We start from the raw sequence: 27414 nt of genomic DNA, 5'->3' as shown, positions 1-27414 counted from the left end.
TGGAAACGTACATAGAGAGGCCATGTAAGGGGTCATAACTGAGCATAAGAATAATAATGTCCAGCAGATGCATGCGCACAATGTTCAAATCTACCCACACATTCCTGTGTTGTAAAACGTTTCTACAGCATTGCACATAGTAATACTACAACTCAAGTTGTTTAGAATCTTATACTGTGCAATAAACACCCCACTTCTGAAGATCTCCATCTATATACCAGCTCTCTACTGTACAATACGAAGAGTTGGAAATGTGTTTTATCCTGTCATAAAGACTAACAGATCATTCCAGTTCAACTGAACCAAATTCTGGCAAGGGGTTTCCTGTTTGCGACTGATAAAACACAAAACCAAATGTGATGGAGAAAAAGGTTCCATGGAAAATTTCTACATGACCTAGATAAATAACATTAGTATCATTTTAAATCTTGTTTCAAGGACTTTCTGATTAAAAAAAAAAACAAAAAAAAAAAAAACGCAATCAGCTGGTATACATAGCAAACATACCGCCCACATGTACTGCACAGTATGTGGGACCCAGTAAATAGTAGCACTGGGTATTGTACTACTGTATGTAAATCAGAGTTGTAACAAGTCTGCTTGTGACGATATGATCACAGAACAGTGCTACAGGCTAGAAAGATGTTTTCTATTTCCTTAGCAATGGTCTTAACAACCATGGCAGGAACCTGTTTATGTACAAAATGACAAGATGACTGCATGTGTTAGAGAGGGGCTGCATGTATTAAAAATGAAATGAGAAGACAGCAGCTATGTGAGGTACGGTTGGAATTACTATCAGTCTGACAAAAGCTCATGCTGGGGTCACGCTCTGTTGCTGGTGTTAATGAGCGAGTGTTTTCTGTATCAACCGGGCCATTACAAATCATTAAATTAATGCAATTCAGTAAAACTTTAACACCTACAGTTAAGGTAATGAAATACTGTAATTAAATATACCATATACCAAACATTGAAAATCAAAGAATACAATTCAGAACAACTTCGACACATTACAGAACTTTAGGAATCATTAAACTTCAAAAAAGCCCTTACTGACGAAATAGAAGAAAAATTAAGAACGAGATGACTTAACTGCAACAATTTAAAGCACACAATGCTCCATCTAAGGTTTTGGTGGTCTGAATAATTCTGTAACTAGCAGAAGCTGTGTGTAATACACACCACACGTAATTCATCATGTGATTACAGGTGCGTTCAGTTGATTACACATTACGATTGACAAAGATCGGATAATTGAGTCTCTACTGTAATAATTTCAGTTTACTTTGGTTTGCAGACAAGAGTTTAAAAACTTCAGATTTAGACTGCATTTTATTGTCAAAGTTACAGTACACTAATTTTATACACAAACTCCCTTTTAATCATCTTTATTTATTTCAAATTTGCTTATACCTTAAGCGCATAAAAACAGGAACAAGAAAATTCAAATACACATTACTGCAATACCACAGTACAACAAATTAATCTGTAAATGTTGGAAATGATAGTGCCTAATCGCATATCATTGAAAGACCCCAGCTGCCTCAACTTTCCTGCTTTGTAAAAATGAAAGTAATTGAGCAATACTTTGAATTGAAGGAAACCTTATGGATAGCAAGATAAGACCAACAGCAATACAAAAATGTGACCCCCATTACATATCACAGGTCAAACACCTAAAATATAAAAACTGGCAATTTCCCCTTACATTTGAAATTTAAAATTGAAAAAATACATTCAGACACTATAAAAACAAACAAAAAAAGCATACATGTATATTTGAATAAATGTAGAAATTGTGTTACTAAAAATACCATATTACTTCGATTTAACGCCACCCTTGAATTAACGTCTCACTCAGATAGCAGCGTTTTTAATAGACGCCGCCACCTTGAATAAACGCCGCTCTCAATAAAGAAATGTAAAGGTATTTTTTTCTACCCCTGCTCAAAAAATAAAGAAAGAAATGCACAACTCTGCCTATGTACATGACACCCCCGAAGAGACTGCAACCTCAATCCAGCATGTAATACAAACTAATGTACACCCACCTTAGTAAGCAAATGTTATTTTATAGTACAGTAACGACAGACAACCCAAGATGAACTACTTATAGCACAGCAGTCCTTCATGTCCCTTTTTTTCCAGCAGAGTTCAGTGCCAACACAGCAGGGGATAAAACAAGGGCTGTCTTTTTATCTCATCGTCAGCTTGGATGGTGAAAACTTAAAGTCACTCTAAGCACTATCCGAAAGCTGGCTGAAGATATCTTCTTGTAGGAGGTTTAGTTGTTTTGTTTTTTATTAAATTAGAATTTTACTCAGTCCTGTACAATTATATATATATATAAAAAATTGCTTACTATCTATGAAAAGATTTAGTTTCAGTTTCTCTTACAGAGAAATTACAAACAAGCAGGTAAATTACAGTGAGAAATAAATAAATAACCGAGTAGGATATATTTGAGATTTAACAGAAATCAAACCGATATTCAGAGGTAATATTTTTCGTTAAGAAAAACAACTGCATCACCAGGAGGTCCCCGGTTCAAATCCCACCTCAGCCACTGACTCATTGTGTGACCCTGAGCAAGTCACTTAACCTCCTTGTGCTCCGTCTTTCGGGTGAGACATAATTGTAAGTGACTGCAGCTGATGCATAGTTCACACACCCTAGTCTCTGTAAGTCGCCTTGGATAAAGGCGTCTGCTAAATAAACTAATAATAATAATAATAATAATCACACTCAACTACTGTTCTCTCTCCTCTTCTTGTCCCGCCCCATAGCAACCAATACACACTCTTGATTCGCTGGTACAGTACTCCCCTGACCTCCCAACTCCCACCTAATAGGATCTTGTTAACTGTCAGTAAATGTACTGTATTGAAACCCCCAAAACACACAAGAGTATAGTGCTGCAGATCGGAGCCTCTCATGGCGTCGTTTCTAAAATGCCTTAAATCATTTAATAAAATATTGCAGTATTATTAATAAAGGCTGCTCTCGTATATTCACCGCCCTCGCTTAAGGGCCGCAGTCATTTTGATCAATTTAAAATAAACGCTGCAGCGCCAAATTGAAGTAATACGGTATATATAAGCGACTAATATACTGTAAAACTTTACATTAGGTGACATTTTAACAATTTGCTTAAAATCTTTGAATGCGTAAACACAATACAATGCATCTACCAGCCGTACATGAAGGGTGCATTTTAATATTCATATACTTAAATATACAATATTTGTTCAATGACAACATTTAAAAACACTAGGATTTAATCATTTAGACATTTCAGATAGGACCATAACACAATAACACAATTGATAACACAATAATTTGTTATGAACTAATGTTGAGCCATTACCTCATTTGAAATACAGCACCCCCCCCCCCCAACACAATATATATATATATATATATGTATCTTTAAACAAGCTTAGTTTGCATGCCTTACTTTCAGATGGCCTTGCAAATCCTCATCACCCCCCCCCCCCCCCCCCCCCGCCCCCATGTCTTCTTTAAGATCATTACCAACAAAATGTTTTCCCTAATGACACATGCTGTCAAATGAGGTGAAATTACCGAGGAAGTGTTAAGTGCAAACTGAGAACTTTCTATAGTCTTGTATGGTACCACGCTTCTTTCAAAATGGCAAACATGATGAGATCTGCAATGTACACTACTAAATGGAAGTGCACACTAGGTATCATTGTTTTAATTTGCTCAAAGAAAAAAAGTATTAAGTAATTTCAGGCATGATCTGAGATGTTAGATTTTTTTAATCTTTTGTTTTCAGAGCTCATACCAGAAAAGGTTTAAGTGTATATGGTTGAAGAGATTGTCTTCACTTCCTCAGATAGTCAAATTTACTCTGAATATGGAGAACTCATCTGAAAAAACAAAAAACAAAACAGTAAATATGTTTAGCATTAAGCACCACCTAGAGGCAGAAGACAGAATTTTTCAAATTGTAAAAATTCTGCATTTCTGGACAGGTTGTGTGATGATAACTTGGCCTACCAAATTGTAAATACAAGTATGTTCCAAGTTCGAAATAAATGTCCTTGTTGAAAGGATATTTTTTTACTGAATGGGTTATGAAGCTTGACCAATAGAATTACAGAAAACACAGCTGTACTGAATATGAAACCAAGTCTCTAAGCGCTTGGTTGGTATGATCCAGAAATAAAAAAAAATATGAAGTCAGTCTCTCAAATAGAATATGGTGATAATAACAACCATAAATACATAAGCTCCCCTTACAGGATGCTTAAACATGTACATGGTTATGATGTATTTAGACCTAGGCCACAGTGTAATTATTTGGCATATGTGTAACTTATTGTTTGTTAAAACTGAAGGACATACAGCTGTCTCGATTTCCACAGGACTGAGTTTCTGTGTGAGTTCATCGAACATCCCGGGAGACATGGGCAGAAGGTCGAGTGAGGAGAATGAGGCAGTCGAAGGATTTGTACTAAAACAATACAAGAAGCACAATGTTATGTTAAAAGGACCCAACGGTTTTTTGTTAATAAATTAGTTAATAGAATGTTTTAGTTACTTACAACTGGGAGACCGGGATGAAAACAGATGGAATATATTGTGATTCTGTAAAGAAAAAATAGAAGTACAAAAGTATAATTCATCAGTTGTTGGTAGCCGTCTTTTTGAGAATTAACCTTGGTGCTAAAATCATCACATACTGTATGCCTAGTATTTACCACAGTATATTTTGATTCAGCAGGTTGTGGGTTGTGACTCATTTGGAAATGGCCATCATAGCACATGGTAGACAAAAATAATAATAATAATAATAATAATAATAATAATAATAATAATAATAATAATAATAATAATAATAATAATAATAACCTACCTGTACTTGGTTGACTGTTGTAATGTTTTCCAAAAGCATCATCTTTCGGGATGCCTGGGTAGAGTAACTTTAGCGGGTTCTCCGGAACGTTTCTATCAACTATCACTTTGTAGTCTCTGATAATGTCAGCGAAAGGCAGTGCAGTCAGACGACTCTTGGTGTAAGGCTCCACTGAATTAAACTTCACTTCTCCTACAACACAGAACAAGTCAGAGGTCAATGTCACTCACACGTGTAGAATGGAGTGTTAACCCTGTAAATATGAAGCCACTTCCTCTCTGAACTACCCACAACGGAACCTGACCTAGAGAAACATACAATAAAATGTGTACCTGTTCCAGAAACAAAAGTAATAGCAACATAATTCCATGTCATCAAGACATTTTTCGTTGCTTGTTTTTGTCATCTAACTTGCATTGCACCGATTACAAAGAATTAATAAACAGCAACAATTATTAAGTTAATGCTCATCTTCAGCACAAAATGAAATGTATCCCCTTCCTCAGAACACAATAAAAAAATGAGCTTACCGTTCTCCGACTGATCCACCCACGTGAAGGTGATTCCTCCTAAGTGGCTCTCGCTGAATCTCAACAGGAAGGTCCCAGGCTCCTTCTCTTTCAGCAAGACGCGCTCAGTCTCCTTGCTCACAAACCCCATGATATATCTGAAGAGGCAGTTCATTCGCATTGGGCTTTGATTTACAAAAACAACTAAAAGTACTTGTATGTTATGAAACTATGTATCTGATCGAAAAGATCGGCAGTATTTTACACTACTGTCCAAATAAAAAAAAAAAACATTTATGGAACAAGAGGCAGGCAGGCGTGTGTTACAAATCAGGATGAGGAGGGACAATGTATTATTGTTTCAATCTCATGATTCAGCCGAAACCAAGTTGGTTTAGGCTGTATCTGAGGTAGGGACTGTACAGTTATTGGCTTTTATACATGTATGTTTTTATTATATATATATATATATATATATATATATATATATATATATATATATATATATATATATATATGTTTACTGTTGCTAGTTGGGGGGAAAACCCTGACGGTGGACATTGTAAGAGAAAAACATTTATCTACCTAAAATGTTGATAAAAACTGCATTTAAACCAATACTTACCCATCTACCCAAAGAGGCAGGAGGTACTTCTTTATTAGTTCCAATATTGAATCTAACCAGTGCCAGAAACTGAAAGGCTTCCCAGGTATGTTCTCCTGCGTTGGAAAAGGTGTGTCAGTTAAACTTCAACAAATATAGCTGTCTTTCACTGCTTTTTATTGCTGCTTATTTTTAAAGGCTAAAAACAATACAGGCTGTGTCTGAGGCTAGCATATTCAGTGTTTACCTTCACATCAGTGGCTGCAGCTGTCTGTTATTCTATTGCTGTTCTGGTTGTCTGCGCATATTAAAGCACATTTTACATGACAACAAGTAGCCTTCTTAGAGAGGAACAAACATACTTTGTTGGGTAAGAAATGTTTTTTAGGTCCTATTTTTTTAAAAGCAGTTCAAAACAACTAATAATGCCAAATATGGAGTGTCTTATCTTATTCATATTATACATTGCACGTTTAACATTTCAAATAAAAAAACCCCAGCTGATTACTAGTGCTCCTTTATATAATAGGAAAGCAGAATCAGAGTCCAATGATTATATATTCACATAAATAAAAATAAATAAGTACTATTCATTTTTTATAGCTTACCTTACAGAACTTTGACCAGTGAACCTGGCACTCATTGCGGGAAATGTGTTGACCTAGAAAATGTAATATAACAGTCAACTGATCCATTTGAAATATATTTCAGTACCCTAAGATATGGCGATGACCTCCAGTCTAGTATTCTCTTACAGAAACAGCACTTAGACATCTTACATTATAATTGTTAAGAAAATAACTAAAAAATGTATAAAAAGTGATACATAATCGGTAATAAAAGATGGATTTTATTTTTCATAAAGAGAGGACAGAGGGCTGTAGTCAGAAATGTCAAAGTGACCATCAATGGGTACAGTTGTCTTCTTGTTTTTACAGTCTTATATTTTTACAGAATGTAACTTACTGTCATTACTACCTCCGGGAATTCAACTGGGGGTTATGTATTTGATGTAAAAAAAAAAATATTAACTAAGAACAAAACAAACATCACGTACATATAAGGACACTATATGATCAAAACAACATCACTCTATTTGCTCCTACCCAGGAGTTTCTCTCCCAGCATGCCGAGTTGTTCATTATTGAGACCTCGTCCAACAAACGATGAAAACTGCCAGCTCAGTACTTCAGACAGCTGGCTCCAGGTGGCAGGGGGAGGGCTGGTGAAGAAAGACAGGTTCTGTGGGGAAAGAAATGTATACATGTGAAGACTTGAAAAGACATGTTTTCTCTTACTCCAGGCTGTACTGAATTTCATGATTGTGATGCAAAGGCAAGATTCTGGATATTGATGCATTGCTGCATGGTGTAGAAAAAAAGACTAATTGAAGTCTGTTATCCTTCTAATGCTTTGAAACGCAACTTTAAACCACCTGAGCTGCCTACACCACAGCTTTACAGACTAGGCAGAGTTATATGTGCTAAAAGAAAAACGTTTAAAAGAAGACTCCAATAGCGAGTGGGAGATTGGAGACAAAAAAGGTATGTGTTAAATATGCAGCACACACACCTCACGCCATTGAACTGAATCATTAGACTACCTACCGTGCTGTGCTATTTTGATTTTCTACGAGACTGTGCTATAGCTTTTCTATGTGCTTAACAATAAGTTATTTTACTATACAGTATGTCCGAAATGTATTTTATTTTTCACTTCAATTAAACTCTTCCATTTTAGCATAGCCCAACCTCAATTAAAATACATTGACACCCACTTCAGAGCACACACAAGTTTGTTGTAAACCCTCCTATAAATTCAGGTAAATCCAAAATGTGCCCTTTTTTCCCTGTTGTAAACAAATCCAGTTACTATTTATATCTAGCACTGTTTGAATCTCTAAAGTAGGGCCCTGCGTTGTAGTTTCTATGGTGGGAAATGGTTTGCATTTTACTGTAGAAAATATCCTACCTTAGGGTCGTCTGTCAATAGGTTGTACCAAATAACAGAAGCCCAGCCACCAGGAAGCTGACTTACATTGGAAATAACAACAACAGGCAAAGAGCTTGTCTGAAAAAGTACAAGATTACAGTTTAACATTTACTGGATGACACCTAGAAATGCATTTCATAAATGTATAGATCAGTCGACTTTGAGACGTTAATGAAAGGTAGATGAAGAGCACACTGGGCTGGATTCTCAAAGCTACTTACTCCAAATCATCATCAATGAAATTTTGTTTTTGAATGGAACCCCCACTTCCACCCCACCTCTTAAATTAAACATCTAAAACAAACAGAAAACAACTTCAAACTTAATGCAAGCCCCTGAATTAAAAATCGTAGTCTTTTCATTTCTGGTTTGGTAACTGTATAGGGTGTGTTTCTCCTTTCTGAAATACAATTGTGCTAATGACGAACTGGAGTAAATTGCTTTGGGAATTTAGCCCATTACCTTTTTTTATGAATTTAGTTACAAATACATATATATCAGATACTAATCCATACCTCTAAATCTATTGTTAATCCCTGTATACAGAATTGTGCCTCAAAACTTATGGAATGAAGCTCTTCTGTGACGAATAGAGGGCCCTGTGAGAATATTGAACTTAATTAGTCACAATCAAGTACAGTATCTAATAATGCCTTCAAATGCAGTATAAGGTTATGCTTATGCATGTAAATCTAAGAGTGGCAGATGTAGTCTAATTTATAACTTCTTGACTATAACCAGATTGTAATGGTTTCGCCTTCAGCTCAATGTTACTGCAATTTGTTTTTGCAACATAACCTCCAGTTGGAATAATCTACATCTAAAGCATTGCTATGTGTATTAAATATGGACTTTGAATTATATACATATTGCACAGATCCATGTTGTTGTAAATGTTCAAACAGTGAAATATAAACACAGTATACCTACATTATAGAGAGTGCCTTAGTTAAATCATGATGCAGTTGAAAATGCGCAATATGCGTAAGGGAGGTTTATAGTATATATTGATATACTAATAAAGAAAATAAGTGGTAAACTCAGTGCTTTTTCTCACCTCATTTCCCTTTGAGCCATTCACGTATTTGCGTTCCTTGAGTTGCTAAATAAATATAATTTTAAAAAAAGTACATTTAATACATTCATTTACTGACAACAAGCATAGCAAAATTTCATAAAACAAACATCACATTACCAGGTGCCGGAACTCCACAGACAAGCATCCGTTGGAAAATTCTTCTACGTCCATCAGTTTTGTGGCTGTTCCTAATATGAAAAACTGACGACTCCTAAAAAAAAAAAAAAAACCTCAAAAAAGGCTCTGTGGCGGAGTGTCCCGCCCCTATATTTATACGTGACTGTTTATTATTATTTGTATTATTGTTTGCGGCGCGGATAAAAGCGCCGCGTATTTGTTATTGTTTTTATATTTTAAAAATCTCGTGAGGATGCGTGGCTGATCAGCTACTGATTTATTTAACTAGCTGACAGTCACGCATCCTTACTAAACTCGTGCAGACTGGGTAATAAGATAATTAACAGCTAGTTAACCCCTCGGCCAGAGTATAAGAACCTGCAGCTGTCCGTGCTGCGGGAGGAGTGTACAGAGGAGAGTACGGGGAGCGGAGAGAGCGAGGAGAGAGAAAACACATTTAAAAACAACTGCTGAGTATCGTGCTAGTGCTAAAACTAGCACACTTTTGTTTGATTATTTGTTTGGCCAACGTGCCCTTTGGTTTTGTTGTTTGTTTGAATCTTGAATCTGAAACATTTAGAGCTGAGGCTTCCAAGAAGACTTGGAACAGAAAAAAATAGTACTTGACATGGCCAGATATTAAAACAATGTTGCAGTGAAACGTAATGGAACTGTAGAGAAGAAACACAAGAAAAACTGTACTGTCTGTCATGCACAAACCTACAAAGTCACACAACCGTAATACGGCACGGTAGCCATATTATAATGGCTCCAAAATAAGCACTTATAATTTGGGAGCACTCCGAATGTATCATTTGGGAACAAGGAGAAAAGGACAATTTCAGAGCTGTAATTTAAACACAAATAACCCATGCACAGAAGACCAGGTAACAAGTATCAACAAGTGCAAGAATGCTGTGGCTAAATTTACATTTTCTGAACTACATTTTGTACTCTTGAGCCTTCATTTGGAATTACCCAACCCAGCTGAAATTACCCCATCCTCTCAGTTTATCTGCATATTTTGCCTCTAAAACAGATTCATACAAAGACAATCCCATCACAATGAAAAGGCTGTTTAATTTTAAATTCTCAGGTAGTTCCTTTTTAGTTTTACTGAGGAATCATCAATCATTTGTGCAAAAGGTTAATCCTGTTCTTGGAATATGGATTTGACTCTTGTGTTTTGTGTTACAGAATTAACATTCAAAGAAAAGAAAAATACAGTTGTATTTAAAGATTAAATATAATCTTTTTGTCTTTTGTCAATAAGGGTTTAATAAAGTAAGCCTATTTAAAAAGAATACTTACACTCTGCCTGCCTGAAGATCCCTAAAAAATTACAAAATAAAACATTAAAAGACATTAATTAATTAGTAATTGACCTAGATACAACAGTCTTCAAAAATAACACCCAAAATTCATATAACTGACTGAAGACACGCACATTTAATCTTCCTATGGGAATTAATATGTCAATTAATTACATTACAGAACTCTGTATTTATTCAAACAAGACTAGAAAATGAAGATTAAGATTTGATGTTGTTTTCAAAGACATGCCATTTTAAATGTAAGTGTTACATCATCCAGGCTGTGTGCTGCATACATTTCTATTTGTATTTGTTTACATTGGTAATGTTTATGTTGTTTCCTTCAGTTGAATGTTGTTGTGTCCGTATAATCCAAAAGGAATGTTATAGTTGATGTCGCAACTTGTATTTTAACAGGATAAAAACACCATCCTGTTTCTGAAGGCTTTTGCTATAGCTGGTTCCATAACCACCGGTTAGTATTAATCTTGGACTACCTTAGCTAAGGTAACATTAGCTAGTGCAAGATTAGTGCCAATCAGGGTCTGTGAAACCAGCTATTTGTCTTTATGCATGATCATGTGATTATGTATCTGTAGCAGGGGGAAGTCAGTGTTGACTCTTCTGGTGTATTCATAGTGCTGCAGGAAGAGGGCAGCAGCTGTTCAATATCCGCCTGTTGGTCATGGCAATGACACAGAGAGGTGGGAGAGAGGGTGTGTGGGCTTTCCCTCTCTCTGAGTGGCGGGTCTTGGGGGGGATTGCTGGTCCTATAAAATAACATTCTGCTGTTCCCTCAGGTCTGCCCTTCTAATACGTGCTGAGTGTGTGGAAGCTCTGGTCCAGGACTGAGAAACGGCCGGGAAAGAAATCCAAAAGAAAAGTAGTGGAAGTGGGGAAAACCTTGGGCAGACGCCATAAGTATTTTTACAGCAGGCTGAGGGAGCAGCGAGTGTAGGACGGAGACCCAGGCCGTGCGGGTAGCGACGGTCGGGGTGACGCTGCCGAGTGCAGCACCTTTTATTTGTAGTTTGATTACTGTGTTTTATTTTCCTTTTTCCTTTCGCCTTTTGTTTATTTTTGTTTAGCACCTGTGAGTGCACCCGCACTTGAACTTTGTACCGCTGTGGTTCTGTCTACCATCGTTGGTAGGCAGACCACGGTCAACAGCGCCCTCTGCGGGCTAAAACGTGGAATCACCCACCATTAATAAAACTGGGCCCCTGTGTGGTGTTTCAAGTTCACCTTTCTGTCTCCCCTGTGTCAGTGAATTACCCACCACCTTTCCACAGTATCCTTAACTTTTAATTCTTTAACGTACTTGTCAAATGTTGTCTTGACCTTCAGCTGATAGTTTACTTCTGGTAGTTTAACCAGCAACCTGTGCAGAAACAAAGCAAGAATTGTTTTGTATTTTAAACTGCTATCTTGCTTGTGTTTCTTCATTCTGACAACACCCTACGATTACAGGTATGTTCCCAATTCTGAGGCCCTTCTCCCAATTTACTTTAATCATTCATTTAAACTGAATTACCACATAGGTGCAAGGAGCTGTAAGGTGTACTAGAAGGCTTAAAACAAGGTATATCAATAACACATGTGGTGTAAATACCATAAAAATGTAAGAATACCATGACCTACTTTGACAGCATACAGAATAGCATATCATATCAAATGTCCATGCATACAGTCGGTTAATCAAAACTGGACACGCTATTCCCAAGATCTAGCCTTTAAGGCATATACATGCCAAGTTTCATCATAATTGGATGAACATACACATATTATAGTAAGTCTTAGTCAAAAACCTGGACTGTTAACAGTGCTTGACTTGAGAACCACTGCTGATTTTCACAAATCATCCTAACAAATTATGCACATCAAGCAAATATCTGCATAAACACGATAGGAAACAGCTCACTGTACCTGAGCTTGGTGGTGAACAGCACTCCAGTTTTAATGACAAGTGGCCTCTGAAGATGGGTTGGCATGCAAGGTTGCCTTTCGACCACAAAGGAGCTAGTGTTGAAAGAAACAAATCAACTGTTACTCTTCACTTACAAGACAACTAGGACATTATTAGATTTCACGGTTAATAGTAATAGTTAGGATTATTTATATTGATGTCGATATGCAGTACATGTTTTACTGCATTGCTTATTTTATGGTTGCCACCTTTTGGATTAAAGGATCGACAATTAAATATTAAAACTGTAAAACAGCATTCCCTCATTTTTCATTCACAGTTAGGCCAGTTTGGACATACAGTATACTATACTATACTGTGTAGTGTTGAACCCATTACAAATTCACTGCCATTCATATTTCACACATTTGAATCTATGCTACTATACCTTTTAATGAGGTGGTAGGTCAATAATTTGACCCTTTCTTCCAGCTGAGGTTTTTCTAAGGGAATAGGGTCTCCATCATATGTTACTTTCATCACAAGCTCTTCCAACTTATCCAGCTGTCTTCTGACTTGAAATAAGCTCTGTGCTGTCAATGTAAACCTATTGGCAAGATGGAAAAAAATAAACTGTGGTCTGTGATGTTTGTAATATGCAATGCTGTTATATGGCTTAATTAATACGGCTTTACATTGTTCTTACACATATTATTTTAAATACAGATTATTAGGAATAAGGGGGCTTGTAAAGGTCAACAATGATTACTTCATATGTAACATACATGGGTTTCACAAAACCTCTGTACAATTTGCTTGGGGCAGTTCTTTGTTGGGAAGCTCACAGTGCCTTAGCCCTGGCTGTCTGGTTAAGGCCAGTGTCATTGTTAATCTAGAAATGATTTGTACAAACAAGACATTATTATTAGAACCCACTGGCAAATTAAGAATAAAAAGCCAGCCACGTACCAGTTCTGGAGCTGGTCGAGCCCTGTTAGAAGAGGCCCTCCAATGCAGGTGATCTGCTGCCGTCTCTTCCAGTCCATTAGCTCCTCATTCAGCGGCGTGTTCATTAGTGATTCGATTTCCTTTATGAGGTCTGTCATCTTACCAAGCGTTTCCTAAAGAGAAATTGGACACATTGGCTAAGATACTGGATAAGGACATCTGACATCTATTCTTTTTTTTCTTTCTTTTTTTAAATTTAGTGTGTCCAATTATAATTTCCCACTAATTTTCTCCCAATTTGGAATGCCCAATCGCTTTTCTCCTCACCGCAGCAATTCCCCACATGGCTCAGGAGACCTGAAGATTCAGTGGGCGTCCTCCAATCCCACGACCAAGCCAGCTTCCTTCTGTGTTATCCCTTCAAACATTTTCCATGGCAGGTTTACACAGTGATTTTGCAGTTTACAATGCTCTCTTCTCATGCCTTTAACCTGCTTTATCACAGTTAACCAAGTTTATTTTTCAAGACATGCTTCATCATACTCCTACGTGTTCCTGTGCTTTACCAAGCTTTCAATTTGCCATGTTTTTACAATCGTAATCCGCTGGAAACCTTTACAAGTTGTATTATTGCTGAGCACAAAATGTAGTTCTGTTGGAAAAAAAGAGAAAAGCAAAAACGTGTTTCCTGTGCTCCATTCTTACCTTCCTCTTGTAGTCCAGTGTGTTCAGCATATCCTGCAGTCTGACAACCTCCTGCCTCACATGGTCATTGTTCCTTTCAGCTGGGTCTGACAAAGGCAATAAAATGACAAAACACAACAGTCACAACATTTAACTAAAGCGAATGTTTTAATATCAAAATACAGACTGACTACATTATTAAAGAGTAAGAATAGTACCAGTAATGTAATAAACCAATAAAACTCACCTCTGGATTGTAGTGTTTTGAATCTGAAATCAAACTCATCCTGCATGTCTTCTAAATATTTCACACCTTGTTCGATTATCTGTTTTATAGGTGAGAGAAAAGGGCTCAAACTCATTATATGATCTTTTATGTGTTCTTCAAATCTTTGAATGCTAAATTGCTGCTTAATCTAAGAAACAATGTACACCCAACTGTATATATAATAAGGATGCAATTCTGGTAGGATGTACAGCTATGGCCAAAAGTTTTGCATCACCTACAATTTTTGGCCTGAGACATAATTAAAAAAAAAAAAAAAAAAAAACCTATATGAACATAATTTAGATATTTTGTTTATCGCAAAAGTCTACCGGAAGCCATAATAATAGTACAGCTTACCAGCACACTGCTCCTTATCACAGCTACTCTGTTTTCCAAATTTCTTTGTCTTTCAAAAACAACCGAGTTCTGCATAGATGTCTCCAGTGGTCCCTGAAACAGAGTCAAGTAAAGAAGGTGTGTTTGTTTTTTTGTTACACCTGTGAAATGTTTCATCATAATGTAATTTGTGTTTCTCTTACTAGGCATAGACACAGACTGGGGTCTATCAAATGCCATGCACAAACGTAACTACGTGATGCCTCTGTGTGGAGTTTTGTGAAAACCCTCACTTCAAGGTAGTGATCTGAGTGTGGTTGTGGGTCAAGGCAGTGCAGGAAGTTTCTGTCATGTTTAATTCATCATTTTAAAAGCAGAGACCCAAACTGAAACACACAACAGCTTCACCTGTAAAGGTAAATATAATCTTTAACCTGTCCTTTTTAATTCTGTAAATAGTGATGTCAATACAGTACCTGTTCCAACATACTTGAAGTAGCGATTATTCTCCTCTCCTCTCTAAGGCAGTTTGATATAACTCCTGCCATGTGCAAAGGATTTGCTCTATATTTCACCTGGAAAAAAATAACACAAGTTTTCATAGCAAAACACCTGACTTAAGTCAATAAAAATTCCCTTATTTGCAGGGTTTCTATTCTTACAGTAAATATTAAGTTTTATGCTATGTATAGACAGGTTGTTCCAACAGAAAGAGATGTATCTCTTTAACTATTAAAGTTGTATCTAAGATGAACTGTATATGTTATTCATTGTAGTGTTAACATCTAAACATTGTTTGATACATAAACCTGCCCTTTGAGAAGTTTGGAATGAGAAAGACCTCATCAGCAAAATGAAGCCTAATTTATACAGTTTGTCATTTCATGGGGTCTCCGCTGGGACTGTAAGGATAGAGCAGAGAAAGCAGAAACAAGCTATTATAAGACAGTATCGACCGGAGGACGTTTGGCTAAGGATAGAGTGACGAGCCCGTAGCTCGGAATTAGGTGTGGGCTTAGAGAGGCCCGGGCTTGAAATTAGGACCGATGAGCTCTCCTTTGCGTGAGGACAGAGCTTGGTCGAAGGTCACGTTCCTGAGGATCTGAAAAACATATAAAAGGGCTCTGCACAGCAGAGGTGCCTCTCGGGGTGATAGGAATAGTGCAACAGCTTAGGACTGAAAGGGGCGATAGTAAAGGGTTCGCTGACTGGTCTGGTGCTGCCCTTACAAGAGGTGAGGCACAGGCCTCTGAAGCCGGGAGCGGGAAGGCATCCCGCAGGGAACCTGCAACAGAGATGGCTTTGTCTTGGACTTGGGCACTGACAGCGTAAAGTGAGCCACATCCTGAGCGAAGGAAGGACAGTGACTCATGTGGTGAGGTAGAATAGGTGCATGAGCTGTGCAAGGATAGTGTGGCCGGGGGTCCCCTCTGACTCACTCGATGAGAACCCCCCTAGTGCGAGGACAAGGTAGCGTGGCTGACCTGAGGTTGGGGGAGTGGATCTGCGCTTACCCCCCAAAGGATGGACCCCCGTCTCCTTGCAGAAACCCTCACTGTGAGACAAACAATAGAGTCCCGCCAGTGCATAACATAAAAGGAACAGCTGGAAAAGATGGGAAAGGAAGGGACATACGAGGCAAACTGGAGAGGTTAAAATAGTGTTAGTGTGGTATGATTATGCGATTACCTGCCACTCAGTGGAGAGGAAAAATTTGCTCCGATCCCAAATTAATGGGGGGGGGGGGGGGGTATAAGATTGGGGAGAAAGGCCGGTTCTGGAGACGAGAGTGTTGAGACCATCCTATGTGTTAGTTAATACGGACTCGATCAGCGGTTTGCTACTATAACTGCTTGGAATGGAAAAGGTGAACTCACATTCAGAGATTTGGGTTTCACAACTCCAATCATTCTCCTAATAGTGGAACTCCTTAACTCATAATCAAGACAGATTTCCAGTCTCATACCACATCTTTCACCATGTATTAATGCTTGTAGTATTTGAAAGGATGAGCGGACATATGACTAGATTGCTGAGGAAGTCAAGAGGAAATGGCTGCCACAATCTGAGTATTGGAGAAAAGCTGGAGCGTTGGAAGCTCTGGAGGAGGGCAGTTGCAGATTTAAATGGTAAACTAAAGCAACTTTTGCCTGCTGCAACAGTGAGCAGATCTGCTGTAGTGAGGAGCGATCAACAGTAGAGGGCGGGATCTGCTGAACAGTGCAGAGATCTGAGGAAGTAAACGATGGAGTGCTGTCAGTAGTGTGCAGTGGTCTGCTGTAGAGAGCAGAGATCTGCTGAAGCGGTGATCTGTAATAGTGAATGGTGGTCTGCCATCGGTAGTGTGCGGTGGCCTGCTGTAGAGAGCAGAGATCTGCTGAATGCGGTGGATATTGATCTTTGAGTGTTAAGACAGTTTAGATGGAGCCAAAGATGGGGCTGCCTTCAGGCATTGATGAACAATGCATAGATCTAAGGCCACTGCAGAACCTGAGAGGAGGAAGAATGCATTGCTCTGAGGCTGCTGCAAAACCTATTGATTTGATCAGGAGCAGTCTATGAGTGGATTGTCCACTGCGGGGTAGGAGGGCGCCTTGACTGAAACGTTGATAATCGTAGGACGTGGTTTCCATATCTGACAGGTGGCTCACATCGACTGAAATATTAACTTCTGAAGTAAAATTGATCCTGATTTGAAAATACATGACTTTCGTAGTGGAAGAGGACCCGCTAAAATATATAGAACTTGTGGTGTTATACTGCTATCTAGATGTAATAAAACTGTTGACTTTAGAAAGTGATGCAGGGTAGAATATTTGATCATTGTGATTAATAACCCTCATGATTGGAATGTTTATCCTAAATGCTCTGATGCTGTATCATGATTGTATTTTTGACAGAGGGAGGTAGAATGGGCTGTGAATGCGCAGAGTCTGCAGGCATTGGCTCGCAAACCGCTGAAAATGCTGGGAGGAAATGGTGACCATGACTGGAGTGGAGGGCGGTGCTGCCGGCCTGTCCTGGAGCTCTAGGCGAGCAAGTTTGCGGAAGTGCGCTTGAGAAGCAGGCAGCGTTGTGTAGCAGATATAAAGGTACAATAAATATTGAACAACGCCATACTATCGCTTCCAGCCAGGATGTTGTATTGTTGTCGTGCAGGATTTTTTAAAGTTAGGCGAGTGGCCAATCCTTATAAAATAGCTGCTCCGGAGGCTGAGCCTGCTGGCGGGGGCGTTTGGATGTCCGTAATGCCGGGGCAGCGGGTCTGGTTGCTGGGAGAAGTCTGCATTAGAAGTAGACGGTACTGAGTTTCCATCTGAGAAATTAATGAGATATTGTTGAGGATAATCCGGCAGGGAGGTTTCCTGATCTGAATTGGAGCTGCACAGAGAACGGGTCGCAGCGTATGCTAGAAAGCAAAACACTAGACAGAGGAGTGTGATATTGGGGTTTAAATAGGAGGTTAACGATGATTGACATTAATTAATTAAGCTGCCCAGCTACCACCCCCTGAATTTCACCCTAAGGCTAACATAAAAACACAAGATAGCACAACAGTTTACCAGCCATTGCAGTTTGAAAACTTCAGACCTCACTACAAAGCAAGTAATCAAGCTAGTAGTTTCTATTTTGTTGTTAGAGAAGTATTAAAAATATAGCTTAAGTCACTCAATTTAATAAATTCAGTATTAAACGTCACATATTGTAAAGCAGTTTAAAATCAGCTTGTAACGACATTTGTTTTGGGAAACATACTTTGTATGTTAAGTTGCGCTTGACGAGTTAATGGAATTTTGTAACGGTACGTCTGACGTCTCATATGCAAATGTACCCACGGAAAATGGGAGCAGTTACATAAACCTTAAAATGTCAGATAATGAGCTTAACATTGGGATTTAAGTAGGAGGTTAAAAACCAGCCATAATTTAAATAATGCTGATCAAATCACACACCACAGTTCAAAATGCATTTGTAGTTTTAAGCTGTAAATGTTCTGTTAATGTTGTTCATTATGCAGATTAGCTTAATCAAATACAATCAGCATTAGTCTGAATTACCCAGATGAGGTTGTTTGGATTGCAGGACAAATACAAAAAAAAAAAAAAAATTATGAAAGAACCTCCAGCTGCAACCCACATAGTGGAAGGGATTTCCCCACAGCTTCAGTTCAATGTGTTCCTGGTTAACACGTGGGAGAACGTTCCTTCTTTAATGGAAATAAATATACAAACAGCTTTCACCTAAAAAATGTCAGGTGACTCGTATTAACCATATGAACGGGGGGGGGGGGGGGGGGGGGGATAAACAACCACAGACTGCACATGACAGGAAGCTCAGAAAGTTCTGTGCTTTTCAGCTTTCTACAGTAACAACACAAACACACTGGGCTAATGCCTTATCACTTTTATGTCTACTAGGGCTTTGCATGTTTCATATCAAGTTCTACTCCCAAATGCCTTTGTCTTTGCTTGTAGTATGCTGAACCTTAATCACATCTATGGTAACCAATAGGTCACATTTCCCAAAAAGGACACAAAGCACACAGAACAGTTAAACAATCTTAACATATTAATATTTTTTCAGTGAAATAAATGTAAACCATATATTAAACTACAGTGATGGCAAATATTGTAACACAATGACCCCACTAACTAAGGTGTTAGCTATTGAAGATGTTTTAACATAAAGTGAAAGATAACATCTTGTTGTCTTGTTTTGAGAGGTGCCCTGTGCAAATTCATAGGTGTTGGAGAATTATAGACTGGCATGTGAATTAGTCAGGATAGAGGTGGAAGTTGGCCAATACTGGAAATTGAAAAAAAGTGTTTATCCCAAACATCGAACCAGGGTTGAGTGCCCCCCCAATTGAGCCACAAACACCACTTCCTGTTGCACATGAGGCTGCTATTTTTGCTTTGTTGAAAATGAATACAAAAAAATACAGCCACATTCTTTCTTTTTTTTTTAAATTTAGTAGTCACCAATTATTTTTTATTATTTTCTCCCAATTTCGAATATGCAATTATTATTTAAGCTCGGGTCACCGCTACCACCCCTGCGCTGACTCGGGAGCAGTGAAGATGAACACACGCTGCCCCCCGAAGCGTGTGCCGTCAGCTGACCGCTTCTTTTCACACTGCAGACTCACCATGCAGAGCTACAGCGTCGGAGGACAACGCAGCTCCGGGCAGCTTACAGGCAAGCCCGCAGGCGCCCGGCCAGACTACAGGGATCGCTGTGAGCCGAGGACACCCTGGCCGACCTAAACCCTCCCCTGTCCCGGGCAGTGCTCGGCCAATTGTGCGCCGCCCCCTGGGAGCTCCCATCCACGGTCGGCAATTAAATAGCTTGGACTCGAACTGGCGACGTCCAGGCTATAGGGCACATCCTGCACTCCATGTGGAGTGCCTTTACCGGATGCGCTACTCAGGAGCCCCCAGCCACATTCTTTCTTAATTCATCTCCCATACCTTGTACCAGGTACATGTTTTATTTCACTCCCAGTAACATTGAAAACGTTTTACATACATTATGGGGTCTATTTTAATGATCTAAACATTGACAACTCTAAATACTGCCACTCTTTAACTCTATATGGGCCTTTTCCCCGGCAATGATTTTTACACCCACGTATAACATTACAACAGTAAAACTACATTGCAATGAGGTTTGAGAAATCTGGTTTATACATTTTAGGACGGTGGTATTAAGCAAGCCCGACACATTTAGAATTAAAGGGCGGCAGCACTGAAATTTGCTGCTGTTTAGATGCCAACATGTTTACTTTGAAATTAAAGTCAGCACTATACTGAAGATGAAAAGAGTTTCAATAAAGCGATCAACAGTCAGAGCTGCCAAGTGCCTGTGTCCTGTTGGAAAACTACACACTCAACGCCCCCCCCCCCCCCCCCCCCATGCCAAACCTTTATATTCATGCATGAATAAATAAATAATCACAATAATATAGCAAGTGAACTGTGAGAGTGTCACATGATTTATTTTAGCTGGGGCCACCAATTCTTGTGTCTTTATAAATGAATGCATGTGCATAATGAAGAGGGCCTTGCTTAAATGTAAGCATTGTGTGGTAGGTTATGATACACAGGGGCAATCCTTTAGAATCCAGACGTGGTAAATAGCATTCAGTTACTGAAGGAACTTTATTATCCTCAAGTGGGAACATACAGTGCATGTGGTCAAAATGTATAGTATAACCTATATAAAAGTTTCCCATAGTAAAAGCTCAGTGAAGTAAAGCATAATGACAACATGGTATCATATCATTAAAGTGGTTTCACAGAAAAAAAAAAGAAAAACACAGGCCTGTACCCTCTGTTGTGCAAAAATGTTTCTGTCACACTTTGTACCTTTCATTTGAACAGGATGTTTGAAACCACACTTTTCCATCCTCTCAAACAGTTTGGTACTATAGAATTCTTTAAAAAACAAGACATGATTCTCAAAAGTCAAACTAATCCATCAACTTTCAAGATGGGAGCTTTTTAAGCCTTTAATCAATAAGCCCTAGTCACAAAGCTTTAACTTGTGAGCAACAATTCTACGAGATTTGTATTTATAAAAACTGACTCTCTAAAAAATGCATACAGAAGTTTTAAAAGAGATCCGCTCTATCCGTTTTTCTTTTTTTTATGTACTTGATGTAATTTTATTAACAATTGCTATTGCATCTTTGAGATGTTCTACAAGCACTATATAAAAATAAAATTGATTGATTGATTAATTGATTGATTGATTGATTGATATAAATGGTGGCAATACGAAAATGAGAACACAGATCCTTAAAGTAGTAAAATATTCACTGATAATATTTTAAAACTAGAAAGAAACTAAGAACTGATAACTGCCTCTATCAACAGTGCCCTGCAAGTTTTCAGAAGCAAAAGAAAATAACTGAAAAAGCAAAAGAAAATAACTGAAAAAGGTCCTGTTGTGGAAGTCAATATTTATTGCTCTCTCAGGTACGGAAATAATTCTTAAGAATATATCTAGGATGAATGTGCGTCACACAGTAATTCATTTTGTTCTTTCTTCAACAAACTAATGAGTCACAGATACCTCATCAAGTGAAATATCAAAAAGGTGGTTTTGGCTATTACAGTGAGGCAGATTTCTTAGAAAACTTTTTCTCCAGCATTAGAGAGGCATATGAAAGAAAATGTGGGGCAATAAAAGAAAAACTGTAAGTTACATAACTGGAAACCAATTCAGAGTCTCGTAATCACTGTTTTTTAAGTTTGTTTATCATTTGATAACATTTTCCCTATTGCTATAAAAGTAAAACATTCATCAAACATAATCAGAATTTAGAAAAACCTCTGAAGAAGCACTGTAATTCTCAAGCCAGAGAATGTTTAAAACTGCAGACGTTACATAAATTAGATTGACTGGCTTTAAACAAAGCATTTCCACAATCTGCAGTCTGCTAAATGTTTTCTTGTTGTTATCATTTTGTAAAATATGTGACACTTTAGTCTGGTATAACCTTCATACTCAGTTGCTAAGTGCACAGCATGGGCTTTTTAATTGTTTATAGGAAGCTCAGAAATAAAAGCGTCTCCTTGCATCGCATTGTCGCATAACACTGTGTTTGTAATATGGAATAAAAACAGCTGCAGTCTGCTGAAAATCCCAGCCTGCTGTTTCAGCTCTAATCTTGAACTTGTTTTACTTAAGGAAACATTTGAACTGCAACTTTTAGGAGCTGTTAACAATTAAAAATGTCTAATTAAGCATAGTATTAGTTCAATTAAGGGTTTAGTTAAGTAACTGAGAGCTCATTTGGAATGAAAACCAGAAGAAACATGGGGTCCCCAGGACCAGGGTTGGGAAGCCCTGCTTTAGCCACTATCACAAGCCCATTCAACCTTCAACCCTTCCTTATATATCTTTTCTATTTTTCATTAAATGGAACCATATGAACAATACTCTTCATGTCCCTTGTAAAAGTTTACCATTGTAAATTTGTATGGTAATTTTGCAGTTTTCCCATTTTTACCCATGGTTATACTTTGCCTTTGCCATAGTTTACCATGATTTGCTATTTTTTAAATATGCTTTACCATACCTCTCTGGGCTTTATAATGCTTACCTATGTTGTACCATGATTTCACTATGCTTTATTACACTTTGCTATGCGTTTACTATGTTACTCTTTTAAAATGGGTATACATTACAGCCCCTTTAACAAAAAACCCTTCCACCACACAAACAACATCATTTAATCTGAAGACACTGAAGAAAACTTTTCAAAACATGTGTCTGCTGTATATCATTTTAGAGGAATGCGTTTTGTTTGAAATTGTATTCTGCTTCTATAGTGTATATAATTAAGGAGTGACTGGCCCTGCCCTTACATCAGATGATCCTATCTGATGTGAGTCAGAGGTCGGTAGTAGTGTACATTGTTTAATAAGACAGGGTGGAGAGACTTACTTCAATCTGCTGTTTGATTCTTTTCAGGTTGTGTCTCTGGAGAAACATCTTCTCCTGGGAACACTGCTCTTCCAGCTGTGACAGTAGATTGTGAAAGAGGACTGTGGCCATTGACTCACTGTTTGAAGCAGCATCCCTGTTTAAAAATACATATATTCCCATGTACACATGAAAATAATAAATATGTTCATTTAACATCACAGACGTCACAATTGTTTTCCCCCCACCATAAAACAAAAGTCTTTAAAGTCTTCCTCAAGGATTTTACTCATTTATTTTAGTAGTTCTACTCAGATGTTTTATTTATTAGCATAATTGTACTGAGTGTCACCTGAAAGAAACAAGCTGCACTACAGCAAGACAGGGCACTTAAATGAATTTCTGGAATTCCTTGTGGTGTGTACTACTGTTGTCCTCCCACTGTTTACATTTGTATTTATGGATATGTGAGGGTAACTTACGGTTAACTGTGACTTTTTTATTTTATTTTCCTCAGTTATATTTGACTCTGCCTGTCTGCTTTTTCTGTTTCACTATTAGAGATTTTTTTTTCCCTGTATTTTTTTTTTTTTTTTTAAGTGGGCGATCTATTTAGCATTTTAGATTTGCTTCTGTTTCGGGTGTGGGCCTTGCTGATGATTCTGGTGTGGGTGATCTTTTCCCAGCAGTCTCCGCCTACCGTGTCAGGAAAAGCAGAGGTAAGATCCCTGTAGTGACGCTGATGTAAGCTTAACTTGATTTTAACCAGGAAGAAGCCCATTGAGATGGATCATCCCATTTTCAGGGGAGTTCAGGGAAGATCACAGAAAGAGATGGGGGCACATTCATACGTTGCTTACATATAATTACAAACAGCATAAACAGGTACAAAACAAAACATTTTGCTTTTAAAAATGTGCCTGGGTATCCAAATATTAAGAAAGAAAGAAAGAAAGAAAGAAAGAAAAAAAAGAAAGAAAGAAAGTAGTGTCTAGTTACTGTAAACTTGGGACAGATAACTAAAAGCAAAAACTGCTTCAGTGTATATATATATATGTGTGTGTGGGCAGCAGTGTGGAGTAGTGGTTAGGGCTCTGGACTCTGGACCGGAGGGTCGTGGGCTCAATCCCAAGTGGGGACACTGCTGCTGTACCCTTGAGCAAGGTACTTTACCTAGATTGCTCCAGTAAAAACACAGCTGCATAAATGGGTAATTGTATGTAAAAATAATGTGAAAAAATAATGTAATTGTATGTAAAAATAATGTGATATCTTGTAACAATTGTAAGTCGCCCTGGACAAGGGCGTCTGCTAAGAAATAAATAATAATAATAATAATGTTTATGTGTGTATATACATATATACACTGTCTCCTTTTCAAATATATGCAAATTATGAAGCTGCCTCATAAGTAAGGTGGTCCTCCAAATATTACAGCCAATACTGAATGACTGGATGGGACGTTTGTTCTTAATTTTACTATGAACCACAGTAATGGTCCAATAATTTCGGTGCTAATAATTTGGTCACTACATCTCCCAGGATGTCTGTGTTTTGACAGGTTTTCCAATATGAGCTGACTGGCCAAGTGTCTTTCAGAAAACACATTTTATGGAGAAACACCATGTTCTCACAGTGACAATGTGTATGCCAGCATACACAGACATGCTGGTAAGACTTAGGCTGCCTGCAAAAAGTTATTATAGGAACCAGATAAAGCATGGTTTTCCACAGTGCAAACCTTAAAGGTCAATCTAAAAATACAAAACAACCAACTACTCATACCAGTCCTGATTTTCAATCCAGTCTGCTAGAAACTGTCGAATTTCCATGGGGAAGTTGTCATCATAAAAATGGTCCACCTGCTCCAAAAACTTAATTTCTAAGTGCTGGACTTGTTTCCATTGAGTCATGCTGTGGAAAAAAACTTAATAAAAATCAGTTACACCAAAAATCTGACCTGAAAATTGATTGAGACTTATGAAATTATGTTTCCAACTGTAGCAATGAATTAGCTGACATCTTTAAAATAAAATGTTGGCCCTTGTATAATGATCTACTGCATTGCCAAAATAATCTACACTGTGTTGTCTGTTATTTACTCATAGAAAATACATTTTCAAAACTAATACAAAATAAATCCTATATATAACCAACTAAACATGTTCTGCTTTTCTCATAATTGATTATAATTTGAATATAGACTTTTAAGGTGTAACTCCAACAGTCTATAACTTTCTACATCTGATTCAAGCATTCAATATTCTAAAAGGTATTGCCAATGTCGACCCAGGGGACTTTTCAAACTTGAAAAAAGAAACAAGGACCAGGGGTCACAAATGGAGATTAGATAAAGGGGTATTCAGAACAGAAAATAGGAGGCACTTTTTTACACAGAGAATTGTGAGGGTCTGGAACCAACTCCCCAGTAATGTTGTTGAAGCTGACACCCTGGGATCCTTCAAGAAGCTGCTTGATGAGATTCTGGGATCAATAAGCTACGAACAACCAAACTAGCAAGATGGGCCGAATGGCCTCCCCTCGTTTGTAAACTTTCTTATGTTCTTACATCTTAATTTCTCAAAGCCCACTGACATGAAACTGACATCGTTCCATACTGAAAATGTAAACAACCAGAAGGACATTTTGAACTAGACTAAATGAGTGTAAACTTAAGATGAAATGCTACAGTATAACTTTACCAGTTTAACAGTTTCATTAATAACTGGCAGAAAAATATGTTCAAAATAAATACATTAAAAAGACCAGCTGGTGGGAGGCAAAACTCTTAAGACTGACAACTTTACCAAAACAGGGTGAGGTTTTGACTGTAATAAAACTTTTTCTTGATAGTCATGTGTTTTGCCAGAAATACTTATTAAAAACAGATTAAGGATTATGAAGAATCATGGCCCACATAAGCAAATATTAACAAACACAAACAATTTATTACAGGCATATGATATGGCTGCATATTACTGATATATCTGACATACTGTAGGATTCTAAGGTAACAACAATCTTCAATATGTAAACACCATTTTTATAACTCTAGGGATATATCTCTAAGGATCTAGCTGGGTTCTAATTAACATTAATCTGCACAGGAGTTAATTTAGTAATTTTACATGGAGAGTTTTTTCTAATCTCCTGCACAATCTGAAAAGCCATATACAATATTTTTGTAAACATTATAAAGACCCTGAGAATGAAGGTGTATGATGCAATTGCAATCACTCAGGTTAAACAATGTCTTGTAATTTGCCCAAAACATCCAGGGAGTATTGTAACGTCCTTCGGGTCATACAATAACACGTTTTTATCCATATGTCTCTAAGCAGAATACATAATAATAATAATAATAATAATAATAATAATAATAATAATAATAAAATACTTTACATTAAAAAACCCGAAATACTGTGTTTAAAAAAAGCGAAAAGTCTGTATGGTTTCTGAAGTACTTTACAGTGTTCCACAGTGTGTCCTGAAAAAAAGGACACCATTTCCAAGATGCTACTGTGAAAAATTGATTTTTTAGTGAATTTGTATAGGAAAAGTCCGATACAAATTGATTGCACATGTACCACAATCTGACGAAGTACCACTGCCGACATTACACTACACCGGTGCTTGGTAGGTACATGTTGTCTGGCTGCTTACCACCAAGTTACCAAAACACAATTTACTGATTATTATCGACAAATACAACATATTTTATTAGTGTTTGGACATCTACAGATCACTATAGCTTGCATTATTGTTTTCAATTACATTTCGACAATAATATTCATACTATTAAATAGTACGGTACCAAAATGAATACCCACAGCATCTTAAAGTAATATAATAATAATAATAATAATAATAATAATAATAATAATAATAATAATAATCACATGGCTATAGTGTAAAATCTGCACTCACCTGGTGTCTTTTTAGTAACCCCTGGATTCGGGAAGCCCCGTGGATTAAACTCGTTCCTATAACTAAGTAAACCTGTTTCTACTTTTTTCTCTTGAACAGCTCATTTGTTTTCGCTGGAAAGTGCACGCCCCCTCGCAGAAAATAATGTAACAGTTCTTTAGACTACCCCCGCCGCAAACAAAAAAAAAAAAAAAAAAAAAAAAAAAGCATGACGACTTTGGCTGTGAAAGGCAAGTTTCATTTATGTCAGTGTCATCCACAATAACATTAATTTACATTTCTGCATTTACAGCACGTGCTCAACGCCTGCCCTATAAAAAAACTTGTTTTTGACCCACATTATTCGTTGTGACATAGTTTAGTTAATACATTTCACCGCATTTTTGTTTTAACATGTCTTAATATTCTGTGGAA

At 37.6% G+C, this 27414-nt stretch overlaps 1 protein-coding gene across 1 annotated transcript; it reads right to left on the bottom strand.

Annotated features, from left to right (window-relative positions):
* Positions 1–3512: 3512 nt before the first annotated feature.
* Positions 3513–27099, bottom strand: LOC117426897 (signal transducer and activator of transcription 4-like). Its single transcript, XM_034045077.3, has 24 exons — positions 27001–27099; positions 24859–24987; positions 23095–23230; positions 15117–15215; positions 14662–14754; positions 14284–14362; positions 14058–14143; positions 13374–13525; positions 12853–13011; positions 12425–12517; positions 11820–11879; positions 10497–10517; positions 9186–9279; positions 9048–9092; positions 8506–8589; positions 7970–8068; positions 7105–7240; positions 6607–6659; positions 6020–6114; positions 5416–5552; positions 4886–5077; positions 4575–4617; positions 4375–4483; positions 3513–3896 (listed from the first exon to the last, which is right to left on the bottom strand). Exons 2-24 carry the CDS (start codon positions 24984–24986, stop codon positions 3873–3875), a joined length of 2217 nt encoding a protein of 738 aa, XP_033900968.1. The 5' UTR covers position 24987; positions 27001–27099; the 3' UTR covers positions 3513–3872.
* Between the last annotated feature and the right edge of the window lie 315 nt (positions 27100–27414).

This window comes from Acipenser ruthenus, chromosome 11, assembly GCF_902713425.1.
Source record: "Acipenser ruthenus chromosome 11, fAciRut3.2 maternal haplotype, whole genome shotgun sequence".
Classification (NCBI taxonomy): Eukaryota; Metazoa; Chordata; class Actinopteri; order Acipenseriformes; family Acipenseridae; genus Acipenser; species Acipenser ruthenus.
This window is presented reverse-complemented; position numbering and strand designations above follow the sequence as displayed.